Consider the following 18,380-nt stretch of genomic DNA (forward strand, 5'->3'; position numbering starts at 1 on the left):
ACCACTGATAATCTCCCTCAATCTGGGGCTCCACGCAAGATCTCACCCCGTGGGGTCAAAATGATCACAAGAACGGTGAACAAACATCCCAGAACCACACGGGGGGACCTAGTGAATGACCTGCAGAGAGTTGGGACCAAAGTAACAAAGGCTACCATCAGTAACACACTACGCCGCCAGGGACTCAAATCCTGCAGTGCCAGACGTGTCCCCCTGCTTAAGCCAGTACATGTCCAGGCCCGTCTGAAGTTTGCTAGAGAGCATTTGATGATCCAGAAGAGGATTGGGAGAATGTCATATGGTCAGATGAAACCAAAATAGAACTTTTTGGTAAAAACTCAACTTGTCGTGTTTGGAGGAGAAAGAAAGCTGAGTTGCATCCAAAGAACACCATACCTACTGTGAAGCATGGGGGTGGAAACATCATGCTTTGGGGCTGTTTTTCTGCAAAGGGACCAGGACGACTGATCCGTGTAAAGGAAAGAATGAATGGGGCCATGTATCGTGAGATTTTGAGTGAAAACCTCCTTCCATCAGCAAGGGCATTGAAGATGAAACGTGGCTGGGTCTTTCAGCATGACAATGATCCCAAACACACCGCCCGGGCAACGAAGGAGTGGCTTCGTAAGAAGCATTTCAAGGTCCTGGAGTGGCCTAGCCAGTCTCCAGATCTCAACCCCATAGAAAATATTTGGAGGGAGTTGAAAGTCCGTGTTGCCTAGCGACAGCCCCCAAACATCACTGCTCTAGAGGAGATCTGCATGGAGGAATGGGCCAAAATACCAGCAACAGTGTGTGAAATCCTTGTGAAGATTTACAGAAAACGTTTGACCTCTGTCATTGCAAACAAAGGGTATATAACAAAGTATTGAGATGAACTTTTGTTATTGACCAAATACTTATTTTCCATCATAATTTGCAAATAAATTCTTTAAAAATCTGACAATGTGATTTTCTGGATTTTTTTTCTCATTTGTCTCTCATAGTTGAGGTATACCTATGATGAAAATAACAGGCCTCTCTCATCTTTTTAAGTGGGAGAACTTGCACCATTGGTGGCTGACTAAATACTTTTTTGCCCCACTGTACCTATCTGTCTATCAATCTACCTGTCTCTCCGCCCATCTGGTATGCACCCCTGCCTCCCTCACCCCTCCAGGAGGTGTGTGTGGAGGCTGACCACCGTCTCCATGCAGCTCTTGAAGGCAGCGTAGCAGGAGGTGACCGGCAGCGCCAGCTGGTTGCTGCTCGGTAGGCTCTGAGGGAACACGCCTTCCCTCCCCTCCTCCTCCCCTCCGCCGGGGGGATGCAGGAAGGAGAGTAAGGGCGGCGGCTGGAAACCTGCCGCCGGGACCTCCTCGGCTCCTGTAGCGAAACGCAGGAGATCTTGGAGGGAGACAGCGCTCCTCCCAACTGGAGGAGGGGGAGGAGGAGAGGAAGAGGGGGAGGAATAGGGGAGGGAGGAAGAGAGGAGGAGGGGAGGGAGGAAGAGAGGAGGAGCAGGGGAGGAAGAGAAAGGGAGAGGGGGCGAAGAGGAGGAGGAGGAAGAGAGGAGGAAGTATATTATTATTATTATTATAATTATTATTATTACTACTATCCAACGGCCGTCCCTCTGCCTGGACACCAGAGCAGGATTGGAACCCGCAGCAGCGTCTCACCTTCGCAGTCCGACAGGAAGTTCCTCCAAAAGCAGAGGACGGGAAGCTCGGCGACCCGGCGTCCGTCCTGCGGGGACAGATTGACGGACAGGAGCTGCGCCACCACCTGCCCTGACAGCAGCTCTGGGGGCCCGCAGAAGGTTCTGGAGAACAGAGCGGGGAAGAGCTGCACCTGGCCAGAGTGACGAGTCATCGCTTCGTTAATACACACTGATCCCTTTATGACATTACACAAATATGTTTTTTATTGCAGATAAGTAATAAAAGTCTCACCTGGTTGAACACACCGAGCGTCCTCAGACCCTCACGCAGCCTGAGGACAGACACGGGAACGGGTTAGAAAGTTGAAACAAAGCACAGGTAAACATCCCTGAACCAGGACCTGTTTTTAACAGTTTTAAACAGTTTAAGACGGTTCCTACCTCTGCAGGGGGAGCTGCATCCTGGTGATCAGGGTGAAGCTGACCAGATGGTCCACTAGCGCCCCCTTCTGGTCCAGGCTGCTGATTGGTTGGTTGCAGCCGGCCAGTTTCAGATACTGCCAGCTGGCTGCCGTGGCCTCCTTCAGGTCCTCCAATGACTTAGCCTCAGAGATCTAAAGAAATAACAATAATAAATACAGCTGCAGGCAGCAACGCACAGGGTCCAGTTGGGTCGTCTTTGGTACGTATTACAGTTTTCCGGGTTTCCGTAAAACAAACCATCATTTCGTATCGACGGTTCTTCGGGGTTCTGTGAAACGCAGCACGAGTTACATCGAGTTACAAGTTTACATCCGGGACGTTTCAGACATCTTGTGGTTCAAGTTTGATCAATAGCGATTCAGGGTGCTTGTTCGCAATGACGCGAACAAGCATAAACACTACACGAAGCAACCAGGTCTAGCCAGCACAACTCTCTGAATGCGAACAAGCACCCTGAATCGCTATTGATCAAACTTGAACCACAAGATGTCTGAAACGTCCCGGTTTCCGAGACCTCAACCATTTCTGTGTGTACTCCGGTTGTCGTGTTCCAGACACTTTTAAGCCATAAAAAGTCAAGAAGATAAATACAAATTAAAATCTGAGCAAAAACAAGAGTGTGCAGTGTGTCTCACCATGTGTCATGTGTGTGTGTGTCACTGTGTGCAGTGTGTCACTGTGTGCTGTGTGTGTGCCGTGTGTGTGTGTCACCATGTGCAGTGTGCATATGTCTCACTGTGTGCAGTGTGTCTCACTGTGTGCAGTGTGTCACTGTGTGCAGTTTGTGTGTGTCTCACAATGTGCAGTGTGTGCGTCTAAACGTGTGCAGTGTGCATATGTCTTACTGTGTGCAGTGTGTGTCTCACTGTGTGCAGTGTGTGTGTGTGTGTCTCACAATGTGCAGTGTGTGTGTCTCACCGTGTGCAGTGTGCATATGTCTCACTGTGTGCAGTGTGTGTCTCACTGTGTGCAGTGTGTGTGTCTCACTGCGTGCAGTGTGTGCCTCACCGTGTGCAGTCTGTCTCACTGTGTGCAGTTTGTCTCAACATGTACAAGTGTGTGTGTGTCTCACTGTGTGCAGTGTGTGTGTGTGTGTGTGTGTGTGTCACACTGTGTGGAGTGTGTGTGTCTCACCGTGTGCAGTGTGTGTGTGTGTGTCTCTCTCACCGTGTGCAGTGTGTCTCACTGTGTGCAGTGTGTGTCTCACCATGTGCAGTGTGTGTCTCACCGTGTGCAGTGTGTGTGTCTCACTGTGTGCAGTGTGTCTCACCGTGTGCAGTGTGTGCATCTCACTGTGTGCAGTGTGTGTGTGTGTGTCTCACCGTGTGCAGTGTGTGTGTCTCACCGTGTGCAGTGTGTGTCTCACCGTGTGCAGTGTGTGTGTCTCACCGTGTGCAGTGTGTGTGTGTGTCTCACCGTGTGCAGTGTGTGTGTCTCACCGTGTGCAGTGTGTGTGTGTGCAGTGTGTCTCACCGCGTGCAGTGTGTGTGCGTCTCACCGTGTGAAGTGTGTGTGTGTCTCACCGTGTGCAGTGTGTGTGTGTCTGACCGTGTGCAGTGTGTGTGTGTCTCACCGTGTGCAGTGTGTGTCTCACCGTGTGCAGTTTGTGCATCTCACTGTGTGCAGTGTGTGTTTGTGTGTGTGTCTCACCGTGTGCAGTGTGTGTGTGTCTCACCGTGTGCAGTGTGTGTGTGTGTGTCTCACCGTGTGCAGTGTGTGTGTGTGTCTCTCTCACCGTGTGCAGTGTGTCTCACTGTGTGCAGTGTGTGTCTCACCATGTGCAGTGTGTGTCTCACCGTGTGCAGTGTGTGTGTCTCACTGTGTGCAGTGTGTCTCACCGTGTGCAGTGTGTGCATCTCACTGTGTGCAGTGTGTGTGTGTGTGTCTCACCGTGTGCAGTGTGTGTGTCTCACCGTGTGCAGTGTGTGTCTCACCGTGTGCAGTGTGTGTGTCTCACCGTGTGCAGTGTGTGTGTGTGTCTCACCGTGTGCAGTGTGTGTGTCTCACCGTGTGCAGTGTGTGTGTGTCTCACCGCGTGCAGTGTGTCTCACCGCGTGCAGTGTGTGTGCGTCTCACCGTGTGCAGTGTGTGTGTGTCTCACCGTGTGCAGTGTGTGTGTGTCTGACCGTGTGCAGTGTGTGTGTGTCTCACCGTGTGCAGTGTGTGTCTCACCGTGTGCAGTTTGTGCATCTCACTGTGTGCAGTGTGTGTTTGTGTGTGTGTCTCACCGTGTGCAGTGTGTGTGTGTCTCACCGTGTGCAGTGTGTGTGTGTGTGTGTCTCACCGTGTGCAGTGTGTGTGTGTGTCTCACCGTGTGTGTGTGTGTCTCACCGTGTGCAGTGTGTGTCTCACCGTGTGCAGTGTGTGTCTCACCGTGTGCAGTGTGTGCATCTCACTGTGTTTGTGTGTGTTTGTGTGTGTGTCTCACCGTGTGCAGTGTGTGTGTGTCTCACCGTGTGCAGTGTGTGTGTGTGTCTCACCGTGTGCAGTGTGTGTGTGTGTGTGTGTGTCTCACCGTGTGCAGTGTGTGTGTGTGTCTCACCGTGTGCAGTGTGTGTCTCACCGTGTGTGTGTGTCTCACCGTGTGCAGTCTGTGTGTGTGTCTCACCGTGTGCAGTGTGTGTGTGTCTCACCGTGTGCAGTGTGTGTGTGTGTCTCACCGTGTGCAGTGTGTGTGTCTCACCGTGTGCAGTGTGTGTGTGTCTCACCGTGTGCAGTGTGTGTGTGTGTCTCACCGTGTGCAGTGTGTGTGTGTCTCACCGTGTGCAGTGTGTGTGTCTCACCGTGTGCAGTGTGTGTGTGTCTCACCGTGTGCAGTGTGTGTGTGTGTCTCACCGTGTGCAGTGTGTGTGTCTCACCGTGTGCAGTGTGTGTGTGTGTGTCTCACCGTGTGCAGTGTGTGTGTGTCTCACCGTGTGCAGTGTGTGTGTGTCTCACCGTGTGCAGTGTGTGTGTGTGTGTGTCTCACCGTGTGCAGTGTGTGTGTGTCTCACCGTGTGCAGTGTGTGTGTGTCTCACCGTGTGCAGTGTGTGTGTCTCACCGTGTGCAGTGTGTGTGTGTCTCACCGTGTGCAGTGTGTGTGTGTGTCTCACCGTGTGCAGTGTGTGTGTCTCACCGTGTGCAGTGTGTGTGTGTCTCACCGCGTGCGGTGTGTGTGTGTGTGTGTCTCACCGTGTGCAGTGTGTGTGTGTGTGTCTCATCGTGTGCAGTGTGTGTGTCTCACCGTGTGCAGTGTGTGTGTGTCTCACCGCGTGCGGTGTGTGTGTGTGTGTGTCTCACACCGTGTGCAGTGTGTGTGTGTGTGTCTCACCGTGTGCAGTGTGTGTGTGTCTCACCGTGTGCAGTGTGTGTGTGTCTCACCGTGTGCAGTGTGTGTGTGTGTCTCACCGTGTGCAGTGTGTGTGTCTCACCGTGTGCAGTGTGTGTGTGTCTCACCGCGTGTGGTGTGTGTGTGTGTGTCTCACCGTGTGCAGTGTGTGTGTGTGTGTCTCACCGCGTGCAGTGTGTGTGTCTCACCGCGTGCAGTGTGTGTGTGTCTCACCGTGTGCAGTGTGTGTGTCTCACCGTGTGCAGTGTGTGTGTGTGTCTCACCGTGTGCAGTGTGTGTGTGTCTCACCGCGTGCAGTGTGTGTGTGTCTCACCGCCTGCAGTGTGTGTGTGTGTGTCTCACCGTGTGCAGTGTGTGTGTGTGTCTCACCGTGTGCAGTGTGTGTGCGTCTCACCGTGTGCAGTGTGTGTGTGTGTTTCTCACCGTGTGCAGTGTGTGTGTGTCTCACCGCGTGCAGTGTGTGTGTGTCTCACCGTGTGCAGTGTGTGTGTGTCTGACCGTGTGCAGTGTGTGTGTGTGTCTGACCGTGTGCAGTGTGTGTGTGTGTCTGACCGTGTGCAGTGTGTGTGTGTCTCACCGCGCAGTGTGTGTGTCTCACCGTGTGCAGTGTGTGTGTGAGTGGCGTGTCGGGGGTCATGTGACCTGGCGTGAGCGCGGCGTCTCGGGGGAAGTTGAACAGAACCTGGAACAGAGCAGGCGAAAAGAAGAGCAGAGGAGGACCACCGTGCACGAGGGAAAGCGCCAGGAGCACGCCCACATCGAAGTACAGGTCCTCCTGCAGCGCTGAGGGGAGATAAGGTAAGGTATTAATATGGTCTTGATAATGTGTTGATAAAGTATTGATACTCTGTTAATAATGTATTGATAATGTATTGAAACTGTGTTGACAATGGACTGATAATGTATTGATACTGTATGGTAATGTGTTGAAACTGAGTTGAAAATGTATTGATATTGTGCTGATGGTGTACTAATACTGTGTTCATAATGTACTTATACGATGTTGATAATGTATTGAAACTGTCTTTATAATTTACTGATTATGTACTGAAATGGTGCTGATAATGTACTGGTAATCTGTGTTGATATTGTGCTGATAATGTATTGATAATGTATTGATACTCTGTTGATCTTGTATTGAGCCTGTGTATCCCAACGTGCTGTACCATGGGCATCCAGCGCCAGGTTCTTGTTGCCTCTCGGACCCTCGAACACGGAGCTGCTCTGAACCTGCTGCAGCAGCAGCTTCAGGAAGTGACGCCGAGAGGCCTCCTCCCCTCCGCCCCCAGGACTGCTGTGGAACAAGTTCTTCCTCTGGTCCAGGAACCTGGTTCACACACACACACACACACAGAGAGATCTGATCACTCACACCTCAACAGTTTAGCTTCAGTTCTGATGAGTTTTATTATTAACAGTAACGGATTTATTGATCCTTTGGTTTCAGCACTGAGCACTGATCTCTCACAGACACACACACACACACACACACACACACACACACACACACTGACCTGACACACAGGGTGTGTGCGGGGTTGAAGTCCGCCCTCCTCACCAGGGCTAGGCCGGCCGACAGAGCCTCCCCCCCGCTCAGCTCCACCAGGCTGCAGGGGGAGTAGGAGGAGGAGGAGGAGGAGGAGGAGGAGGAGGAGGGAGAGAGCAGGGGAGGAGGAGCAGCAGAGGAGTAAGGAGAGGAGGTGGGGGGGGAGGGGGCGACGAGCTGCAGGGCCAAAGACTGGAGGAGATCCTCTGATGAGTCCCCAGGAGGAGAAGATCTGGGGGGGGATTAATGATTGAGCAGATATTGATTGTTGTCCAGACTCAGAAAGGAAAGAGCAGCGCCCCCTGGAGGAGAGGAGGCTGGACAGAGAGGAGAGGAAGTGGACGGGGAGGAGAGGAGGGTGGATGGAGAGAACGCCACTGTACCGTTTGCAGCCGATGGGGGAGTAGGAGGAGGAGAGGCTTCGCTTGGAGAGGAGACTCCGCCTCTCGCCTCCCTTCCTGTCTCCCCCCTGCTGGGGGGGAGTACTGGAGCGGGCCACAAGGGAGGCTGAACGACAGGAAGTTCACTGAGTTCAAAAATTTTGTTTAAAACAAATTTGAAACAAACTGAACCAGGGTGCAGACTGGTTTGTTGTAAATATTTTAACTCACTGACCTTTACCGTCCACGGCCTGTGCGCAGTCCGGACACGCCCAGTCCGTCGTGTCCAGACCGACACCAGAACACTTCCTGTGGGTTCCGGTGGAACCACAGAGCCTGCAGCGCAGAACCTCGAACCAGCTGAAGTGCGCACACGCACACACACACACACACACACACACACACACACACACACACACACACACACACACGTTAGGAGTTATGAGACAGATGTAATGAGTAAAAAAAAAAAGAGCAGAAGAAGAGAACGGCCAAAATGTCCTCACTTCCCAGAACGTCCATATTTTTATATTTCGATTTTATTGTTATTTTTTATTTTTATTGTGTACAGTTACCGGTGTCTTTTCATTGTATATTTTACTGTACTGAGGGGATGGTAGCTCAGGAGGTAGAGCTGGTGGTCTAGTGATCTAAAGGTTGCTGGTTGGATCCTAGGCTCCTCCTGCTAGCATGCTGTAGTGTCCTTGAGCAAGACACTTAACCCCTAATTGCTCCTAATGGCTGCGTCCGTCGGTGTTTGAACAATTGTAAGTCGCTTTGGATAAAAGCGTCTGATAAATGACTAAATGTAAATGTAAATGTAAATGTACTGTATATTATACTTTTGTTCCATACATTGCAGCTTTCTTTTTCATATATTGACTTTTATATTTCATTCTATGGTTGTTGTGATTGCTGCCTATTGATTTGATGTGAGCTGCTGGAACATCGCAATTTCCCTCCAGAGATTAATAAAGTATCCATCCATCCATCCATCCATCCATCCATCCATCTATCTACCTACACACACACAATGCAGATTTTGGTTTGTCTATGAGACTGTGCAGACAATATTCCCACAGTCACTTTGTGCCCCACAGCCACACCCACAGCCACACCCTACCCAGTCTTGGCGGAGTGTGTGCGTCCGTTCTTGCAGATGCAGGTCGCAGCGTCGCAGCTCTGGTAAACATGCAGCAGCTCCTCAAACGCGTTGGCCTCCAATTCCCATGATGCATCTCTGCAGGCGGAGCAGTGAGAACAGGGTCCGTGTGAGAGAAACGCTGAGGAGCTGCATTTAAAGCATGTGTGTGTGTGTGTGTGTTGGTCGCCGTGGGTGCATGTGCTGCTGCATTATTTTTTTTATTCTACGTATATATTTTGTTACTTGCATCGGCTCGGCGCCCGTCACTGTTGGTGTTGTGAAGAGGAGTTTCATATTATGTCACACTAATTCAATTGAAATATGTGTCTGTGTAGGTATTATGTAAATTATAAGGTTTAGTATAATGCCATTGAATAATTTAAGTGACATGTGCACACATACCAATCGAAGGGTCAAATCATTGTTAGATTTGTCTGAAATATAAAAGACAGAAGTGGTACTGAATGAAGAGCTGAAAGAGTTGGCTCTTATTGCTGAGCTGCGCCAAATGATCTGACTCACGTAAAAGAGCTGGAATTCCCATCACTAAACGACCCCCCCGTATCGGTATCGGTGATTCGGCCCTAGTATCAGCGTGCATGAGGACCCAGGCGCGTGCACGATGACCCAGGAGCGTGCACAAGGACCCAGGTGCGTGCAGGCGGAGCATCTCACCTCTCAGGGATGTAGATTCCCATGCGCAGCATCTCCTCCTGGAACATGTCCTTGTTGTTGCACAGAGTGCATCTGAAGAAATACAGACCTGCACTGTGCGCCTGATGCTGGGGAGGGGGTTATCACATTGTTGATACTGCTTTTACTTCATTATATGTTATGTGTAATCAAATAAAAGTTTATTTATATGGCACATTAAGACAACCACCGTTGACCAAAGTGCTGAACAGGCTTGAAATATGACATACATCAACAATACAGAAGCACCATAGGAATGCAGTGAAACAGTTGTATTGGATAGCTGAAATTTAAAGATTATATAGCAAATAAAAATAAAAAAGAACAAAACCATACACGTAAAATGAAGATAAACAAACTATTTACAAAAGTAAGAGAAATAAGAATAAAAATTTAAAAAATAAAACAAAGCAATAATAAAAAAAATGCCAATGAATAAAAGCGTGTTTTTAACAGAGACTTGACTTTTCTACGGTACTGGCAGATCTCATGTGTCTAGGGAAGCTATTCCAAAGATAAGTAATAAATGTCTTGTAATGTAAGAGTTGTTTTCATGTCAATAAAGAACATTGGGATTGATTTCACAGAGGGACAGATGGATTGTATGACTGATGTCAGATAGACGGGCAGTACCTGCACACAGTCTCGGTGGAACCAGCTGGTGTGGCAGGACGGACACTTGAGGATGGAGAAGGAGAGCAGGGGCTCTATGGAGTCCAGGCACACGGAGCAGGACTGAGGGAGACTCAACTCAGAGACACTGACACTCTGAGAGGGGCTATGGTCCGGGCAGAACGACCTGAGAGACAGACAGGCAGGCAGGCAGACAGGCAGGCAGGCAAACAGACAGAAGAATAGAATATCTATTTTAAAAATACTTTCTTGCACATTCAATAAAGCCTTATCAGGACAAGTCTAGATTTCCACTCTTCTGTGTGTGTGTGTGTGTGTGTGTGTGTGTGTGTGTGTGTGTGTGTGTGTGTGTGTGAGACTGACGGGAAGAGGCCGCTGAACTGGAAGATGAAGTTCTGTTTCATGCCACAAGGGAAGTGGACCTTCTTCCTGCAGCTTCTGACAAAGCAGCCCACCGACGCCCCCTTGTGGTTACACACCACACAGGTCTGCGAGACAGGGAGGGAGACGGAGAGTGAGACAGACAGACACACAGACAAAGAGACAGACAGACAGGTGTCTCACCAGGCGGGCGGCACGTCGGACCTCCTGGCGGATGTCCTCCAGCAGGAAGCCGCAGATGCCCTCGTGCTCCGCCCCTCTTTGGTAGATTCCACTGGACGTCAGCTGGAACACATCAGAAACACCCTGATCCCTGGTTCACACAGTCAGCTGCATGGTTTCCATGGCAACAGGACAGTTAAGTGGAATTATCCAAATAATTGTGCTTTTTGTGATAAAAATCAGATTTGGTACAGATATAGGTTTATACATATTACATATTATGAACAGATGACGGCTATTGCCACGTCACCTCGAAACAATCATGTTTTCATGTTTCCGTCAATTACATTGATTAAATACTGTTTTAGCCTCACACACACACACACACACACACACACACACACACACACACACACTTACCAGACATAAATAGTGCACAGTGAGCCTCTCTTTTTTGAGAGTGACTTTTTCCCCAAACTGGTCTGGGTCGTCATCACTGCTTCTGCAGAGTGCACAGCCTAAACACACACACACACACACACACATACACTCTATCAGAGTTATGTTAAACACAGGGAGTCAACTACAGAAGTTGGACGTCACTCACAGTCCTGGGGGGTACACTGTGTTTCCTGTGTACCCTCGACCTCCGGTTCATCTTGGGGTGGGACTTCACTGAACACACACGCTTATTGACACTAAACTAAACACATTTTAAACAACACAAAAGGAAAGACACCATGATAAAAACAGACCAACCGCACATCCCATATTATTCCATTCCTTTCACTCCCTCATCCACCTTCACATCCATCACCACGTTCAGCAGAAATACCTTAGAAACTTAAAAATAGATAAGTAAATACATTTGCACAAGCAGCAGAATGTGAATTTGTTCAAACTGAAGTGTATGTTTCACTGTGTCATATTTTGCTGTCGAGGATTACTTCAATATTTTGTTTCCAGTTTTAGGTTATTATACAAGATGATATATATTACATTATATTATATTATATATATTACATTACATTATATTATGTTATATTATATATATTATATTACATTATATTGTGCTATATTATATGATATATACTATATTATATTCTATTATACTATATATTAAATTTCATGTCAGGTGAACGTTCATCTTCCCGCCTTACTCTTTATTTAATATGTTATTGTAAAGGACTCGATTTTCTATTTTGAACATCCCTTTTTATTTTTTTACTTGGTATTTAGCATTAAGTTCAGTGTCTATTGCCTTATTTATATTGCATACAGTTATCTGTTATGTTTATTGGATATTTTCTTTTTAAAATATTTTTTGTATTTTGCTACTGTTCTGGTGTGAGCCGATGAGGCAATACAATCTCCCTGCGAGGATGAATAAAGTATCTGTCTGTCTAGCTCTCCGTCTATCTGCCTGTCTGTCTGTCTAACTAGCTGTCTGTCTATGTATCTGCCTGTCTGTCTTTCTATATAGCCGTCTGTCTGTCTAGCTGTCTGTCTATCTGTCTACGTATGTGTCTGTCTATCTAGCCATCCGTCTATCCGTCTATCTAGCTTTCTGTCCATCCATCTTTATTAAATAGAATGTGGCCATTCCATTGTAAAAACTAATCCAACTCCCTGTGGTCTCTCACACCGTTTTAAATCTTTAGGTGATGACGGTTTGCAAAAAAAACCAAAACAATATGAACTTTATGAAACCCCATTAAACAATATTAACTTTAAAACCGCATTCAAAATGTATTGTTTACTTGTAAATCATCCACCAAGGAGGAATTCTTTGTGGGGCAGCGAGTAAACACGAGACAATGTTTGATTATTCATGTTGGATTTAAAGGGTTAATTTGACGACTCACACCAAAAAGCACAGTTTTTTTTATAGTTTTAATATTAATATGTGAGCTCATGCTCCACATTTACATAAAGCGATAATAAATCTGTTAATTCATCTTTAATATCGAATACAAATGACACAGTTCATTCCACTTTTAAAGGATTCTTCATAACATGAACATCAGCTAGCTTTCGTTAGCCGCGAAGTTCATAGTTTTATTTCAAATCAAGCTCTAATTCAATGTTATAATAAAAAGAAATAATTCTGACAATAAAGTGGAAGTGAACAAGGAACTCGGGGATAAAACTTTAATTCACCTTTTATCTGCAGTTTGACGCTTTCTCCCAGTTTAAATTTCCCTCTTTTCAAAATAACAGACCGGAAACTCCATCCGTCTGCTTCCGGTGGAGCCCAGAGTCGGGATTTCAAAGTAAAGGCCCTGGAAAACCGGTTGGGAGCGGGCGTCGACTCGGCTCTGACGTCATTTATTTAGACATTGTACATTTATAATGTATAAATGTCTAAATAATGTCGAAATTAATGACGTCAGAGCTGCGTATTAAAATTTTGAACACCGACTCGTTGCACTTCTGCAAGAATTCTGTCACACCGTGTCAAAATCCACTAATAAATAACTTTAAATGTTCCATCATTTGTATGTAATTAAATATGTTTTCATTGTTTTTTATCACCTACAACTTTAAAAGGCGGAGACACGTTTACAAATAGTTCATTAACGTGTGCACGTGTTTTAAAGTTAGAGAACATGAAAGCAAATCAAATATATTTTATCACTTGTAAATGATGATGATGATGATCCATTCACCATACCATCACCATATGTAAAATATTTTACACACCACAAGCCATTTGTTTGTGAATGGAGAGATGTATTTATCTTTGTGTGGTTCTGCATTTAAAATTGTAAATGTCAAAATGTAAATATCAAATGTAAATGTATTTTTTTAATCTGTATATGTAAATGTAAATATTTAAATGTAAAAAGCCTTTGCTCGTTCCCATGGGGGTGGGGGGGCTCGAGCATGTGCGATAGTACCTGAAAGATGATGAATTATGCCTGGGCAGGGCGAAGCCAGAGGAAACTCTGATGGAGGCCTGTAGCCCGGAGGCCCGGTCCTGACAGGCAGCTGCATCTAGTAGCTGGTTCCCTCCGAAGTTCAACCCAGGATAGCTGGCGCTTGACACTCGTGGTTTTATCTGGTAAAGCGAATGACTAGAGGCCTTGGGGCAGAAACCAACTCAACCTATTCTCAAACTTTAAATGGGTAAGAAGCTCTGCTCGCTGGCTTGGAGCAGGGCGTGAAATGCGAGACGCCCGGTGGCCCACTTTTGGTAAGCAGAACTTGTGCTGCGGGAAGAACCGAACGCCCGGGTTAAGGCGCCCGATGCCGACCCTCATCAGACACCAGAAAAGGTATTGTTTGATATAGACAGCAGGACGGTGGCCATGCAAGTCGGAATCCGCTAAGGAGCGTGTAACAACTCACCTGCCGAATTAACTAGCCCTGAAAATGGATAGCGGTGGAGCGTCGGACCCATACCCAGCCGTCAACGGCGAGGAAGCCACGGGGGCTATGCCGCCGAGTAGGAGGGCCACCGCGGTGAGCACGGAAGCCTAGGACGCAGGCACAGGTGGAGCCGCCGCGGGTGCAGATCTTGGTGGTAGTAGCAAATATTCAAATGAGAGCTTTGAAGGCCGAAGTGGAGAAGGGTTCCATATGAACAGCAGTTGAACATGGGTCAGTCGGTCCTGAGAGATTGGCGAGCATCGGTCCAAAGCGCGAGGCAATGGCCTCCATCACCCCTGGCCGATCGAAAGGGAGTCGGTTTCAGATCCCCGAATCTGGAGGTGTGGAGATAGGCACCACAAGGCGTCCAGTGCGGTGACGCAAACGACCCCAGAGAAGCTGGCGGGAACCCCAGGAAGAGTTCTCTTGTGGTGGAAAAAATCACCTTGGTGAAGATGTCCTTTAATTTAAGATAATTTATGACAAAAAGATCTTAGTTTGTCTCTGCAGAGGACAAGACTGGCTTAATACACATATACAAAACCCTTTATAGTATCTGGTCGTGGAGTGTGTTCTTAGCAGTGTATTCCAACAATTCATCTGTTTAAATAGTACTGTCTACCAGACTGACTTATTTCTTGGGAGTGGCATTGAGCAAGAAAGCTACACTCAATCCATTATTTCAGTTGCCAAAACAATGTGTTGTGCTAAGCACATTCTGTAACTTTCCCATTAAATAATTCTCCCCTTTTGGGGCTACAAAGCCCCAAACATAAAATTCCTGCAAAGCAATTGAGTACATATCTCCTGAAGCAAGTCTTCAGGGGCTTCTTTGCTTACATGCGTTACATTTTATGCAAAAATATTCTTAATCGTGGTTTGATTATCAGAAAAAACTGTCTGTACTCAGTACTTTTATGATGGATAAAAATAAGCAAAACCATCTTTGTATAAACAGAAAAAGATGACAAAATATAAATATATTATGGCAGGTGTGTTTACAATTCTTAGAATATAGTGAGTACAGGCTGGAACTCTTTTGATACATGTCTTTGTGAATACAAACTGGAACTCTTTTGACACTGCGATCTATTGGATGTACAGAGGCCATATCTATAACCGATAAAGGACACCACTTCCATACTATTTAGGTTCAATGCAGCTGTAGGCTCTACAGTGGGGAAATGTAGATTTACTCACTGTAGAGTGGGGGCAGGGTTTGGTGTTCACCCACCGTAGTCTTCCTCAACCGTCCATTGAAGACTGGGAAATGAATCTTATCCATTCTCTGTATCCTTAGGAGTATTACTCCAGGTAGGGTTCACTGCTCCATCATGAACAGTCACCACCTCCACTTGACTGATGACTTGGCAGAACCATGTATTTCTCGTCCCAGTCAGGTTGTTAGTAGTCTGGTCTAATGAGACACTATTCCTGAATCTTGAGAAGTTGCCTTCTGTCATAAATATCTGTTGTGGAAAATTGTCTCAAAGTCTCAAACATTTTCAAAGTCCCAGGTTTGGCTGATTGATTCTAAGTGTTGAAATTTCAAGATGTATTTCACAAACACAAACCTAATACGGAGATTAAGAATTGAAAGAGTCGGATTGTAAGATTCAGATTATAGAATAGGGTTTTGAATGCCTCACAACGAAGAGGAATCTCGCCTCCACAGTGAACAGAGAGCCTCACGAGAATTCCCCAACCAATGGAAAACCTCTCATGAACCCATCAACCAATGGCCATTGAAGGAGGTCACTTCCGGTTCTGCCCCCTCGGAGGACATAAAAACCCTGGAACACAACCACTCGTTAGTGCTTTTGTTCCCGAGGATCTCACTCTCTAGACAATGACCGTCACCTGAAGGGACTTCCCTTCCATCTTCCTGGCGCAATGGCAAGCCGCCTGTCTTTTCTTTGTTCTTTGAAACCACGTTTTCCGAACCGCGATGCAGCCACATCGCAGAGACTCTCAGGTACACATCGTACCTTGAAAGTTTTTCTTCTTTTTACCTTCCCTTAAACCTGGTTGGAGAACCACCGTTTAAAGATCCCAGCCTCTGTCCTGTGGTGGGTTGAAAGCTGCCATCTCAATGACTTGGTTTATGTGAAAGGGAGAGAGTCTTTTTGGGAGGAATGATGGCTTGGGCCGCAGGGTAACTCCTGACCTGTCTGAGTTCCAGCGTACACTGACAGTTCTTGGCTGACAGCCACTTTAACTCTGCACCTTGGTGTGGCGGAGTGGAGGCCGCGAGATGGCCTCTAGCACCAAGGACAAGTCCCATGAGGGCAACCTCACGGCTCTCATAGGCTGCAAGCATCAGGCTCCTTTAAGGAATCTTTTTGACCAACCCATGTGACCCTACTGGTCAGTTGTCCACCTTAACATGCCAAGGAGATATGGCCGCTGCATAGACCTTTCGGGGTGGATGGTGACCTCTTATCTCCCACAGGGACTGCAGGAAGCATAGTATTATGGGCACCAAACAGTGCACAGGGATCTTCAGACTCAGACGCACCAGTCTTAAAATATCCTCCGTCAGCACGCATAGAGTGACCTGGTTGATGGTGCTCTTTTAGCTTGCTTAGGATGGTTTGGACTACCGCCTGGTCACAGGCATTCAGCAGTGGTTCTGGCCCCTCAGGGGCCAAACCCACAATTGCAGCTGGCCTGGATTTGGGTGTCAGATCTGACCTCCCAATTGGGGGAGGAGGTCCAGTCTCCTGGGAAGGTGCCAGGCTTGCCCTTCGATGAGACTGTAAAGTATCGGGGACCATGGCCTTCCCGGCCAGTTCAGGGCCACTATTAGCACTCTGTGCTGACCTGACTCACTCTGCATAACGTTGCAGGGATCAGCCAGGTCTGTGGGAAGGCATAGAGTAAGCCGTCCGACCGGGCATGCCCCGAGGGAAGGGCAACGTCAGGAACTGCTGTGAAACCCAAAGGGAGGAGTCGGATCTCATATCTCCCTGGTGGTTTATCTGGACTGACTAAGACATGCCTGCCCTCCAGACATGGAAGGAAGCGTTTGAGAGCCAAGAAAACTGCCTGTAGCTCGAGGACATTTATGTGCTTATGACCTCTGAGGGCCGACCCATACACCTCCAACAGTCCTGTGCTGCCAGACAGCTCCCCAGCCTGACCTTGACGCATCCGTGATGACCACCTCCCAATGAGAAGGGATCAAGTCCAAGATGACACCTGCCAACAAACAGGCCCTTCCCCTCCACGGCTGGAAGGCTGAGAGAAAGTCTTTCATCACCTTCACCCTTCAAGCCCTGTGCCGCCTGGGTCCAGCTGAAGGCCATTCAGCCAGATCTGGAATGGGCACAGTGAGAGGAGACCCAATGGTATCAATGCAGCTGCTGCTGCCAGCATGCCCATCATTCTCAAGAAGAGACCGAAAGGCAGAGAAGTGCCGCTCGGAAAGTTGAGGAGGAGACAGAGTATGGCCTCTACCCGCTGCTGAGATGGTGTGGCTGTCATAACCTGTCCAGGAGGATGCCTATGATTAGGGCCCTCTGGCTGGGTGTAAATGAGCTCTTCTCTGTGTTGACTGTGAGGCCCAGACCAGCCATTTGGGCGAGCAAAAGTGACGTGTTAGGACTGCGTACCCCTAGGACGGGCGTAGATTAACCAGTTGTCAAGGTAGGGGAGAACCCTTACCCCACGGCTCTCTATGGGCGACAGGGCTGCTCCCACACATCTTGTGAAGACCCTCGGGGCTGAGGACAACCCAAAAACAAGCACTCGGAACTGATAAGCCTAACCTCTGTAGGCAAATTGTAGGAATTTCCTGTGATGGGCTACAATCGGAATCTGGAAGTAAGCATATATCAGGTCGATGGTCGTAAACCAATCGCCTGGGGAGATAGCCCGCAGTACATTGACATAGTATGTGAAATGGCAACACCTTCAAGAATTGGTTGAGCCTTCCTAAATCGAGGATCAGGTGAAACCCACCATCCTTCTTCCTGATTAGGAAATGAACTGAATAAAATTAATCAAGCTGTATGTGTTGACAGCCTCAATGGCGCCCTTCCCCAGGAGGGCGGAAATCTCCTGGATGAGGGCTAACAAGCTTCTGGGATTTCTGACTGTTGCCCTATTGACCTCGTTGAAGCCTGGGGGCTGACGTTGGACATGGTCTCCTTGACCCAAAGGTCTGATGTATAAACCCTCCAGTAATGGAGGTGGTACTGTGACAGTCCTCCGATGGTCGGCGGTCGCCCCTAGGCGCCTAAAAGGAGTGGTGCAGCGGGGCATAGCAAGGCCTCAGTTCACCTCAAGCCTGCAAACTGATATCCTATCTGGCTCGCCTGCACTGTATGTTCCAGAGCCTGCTGTCCTGCTTGGCCAAACAGCTGGTCCAGGACCACCAGGAGCGTGTGGAGTGATGGCCTACAAGCCTAACAAAGAGGGGATTGAGTGAGCCAGACCTGGCGGCAACCAGGGTTAGCGTAGACATTAGCCTGCCAAGCTTTCTCTCCATGAATGCAAAGGCCTGCAGTGAGGTATTACTGAGGCTCAGTGCAGGGTTGTCCACGCCTGACATCTGTAGCGTCTGGGACAAGGCAAGTGTGAGGTGAGCCAGGGAGTTGCCCATGTGGCCCAT

At 48.0% G+C, this 18,380-nt stretch overlaps 1 protein-coding gene across 1 annotated transcript; it reads right to left on the reverse strand.

The window, feature by feature from the left end:
* Positions 1-1,147: 1,147 nt before the first annotated feature.
* On the reverse strand, positions 1,148-18,380 carry g2e3 (G2/M-phase specific E3 ubiquitin protein ligase; the record flags this gene model as incomplete). The annotated part of the gene is made up of 17 exons (XM_080012697.1): positions 1,148-1,413; positions 1,662-1,833; positions 1,935-1,974; positions 2,084-2,256; positions 2,363-2,393; positions 6,078-6,237; positions 6,621-6,781; positions 6,969-7,061; positions 7,384-7,507; positions 7,616-7,740; positions 8,504-8,620; positions 9,200-9,306; positions 9,851-10,016; positions 10,214-10,338; positions 10,415-10,516; positions 10,814-10,911; positions 18,287-18,380. 17 exons carry the CDS (start codon positions 18,378-18,380, stop codon positions 1,148-1,150), a joined length of 2,154 nt encoding a protein of 717 aa, XP_079868823.1.

Source organism: Zeus faber (assembly GCF_960531495.2).
Source record: "Zeus faber genome assembly, chromosome: 13".
Lineage (NCBI taxonomy): Eukaryota > Metazoa > Chordata > Actinopteri > Zeiformes > Zeidae > Zeus > Zeus faber.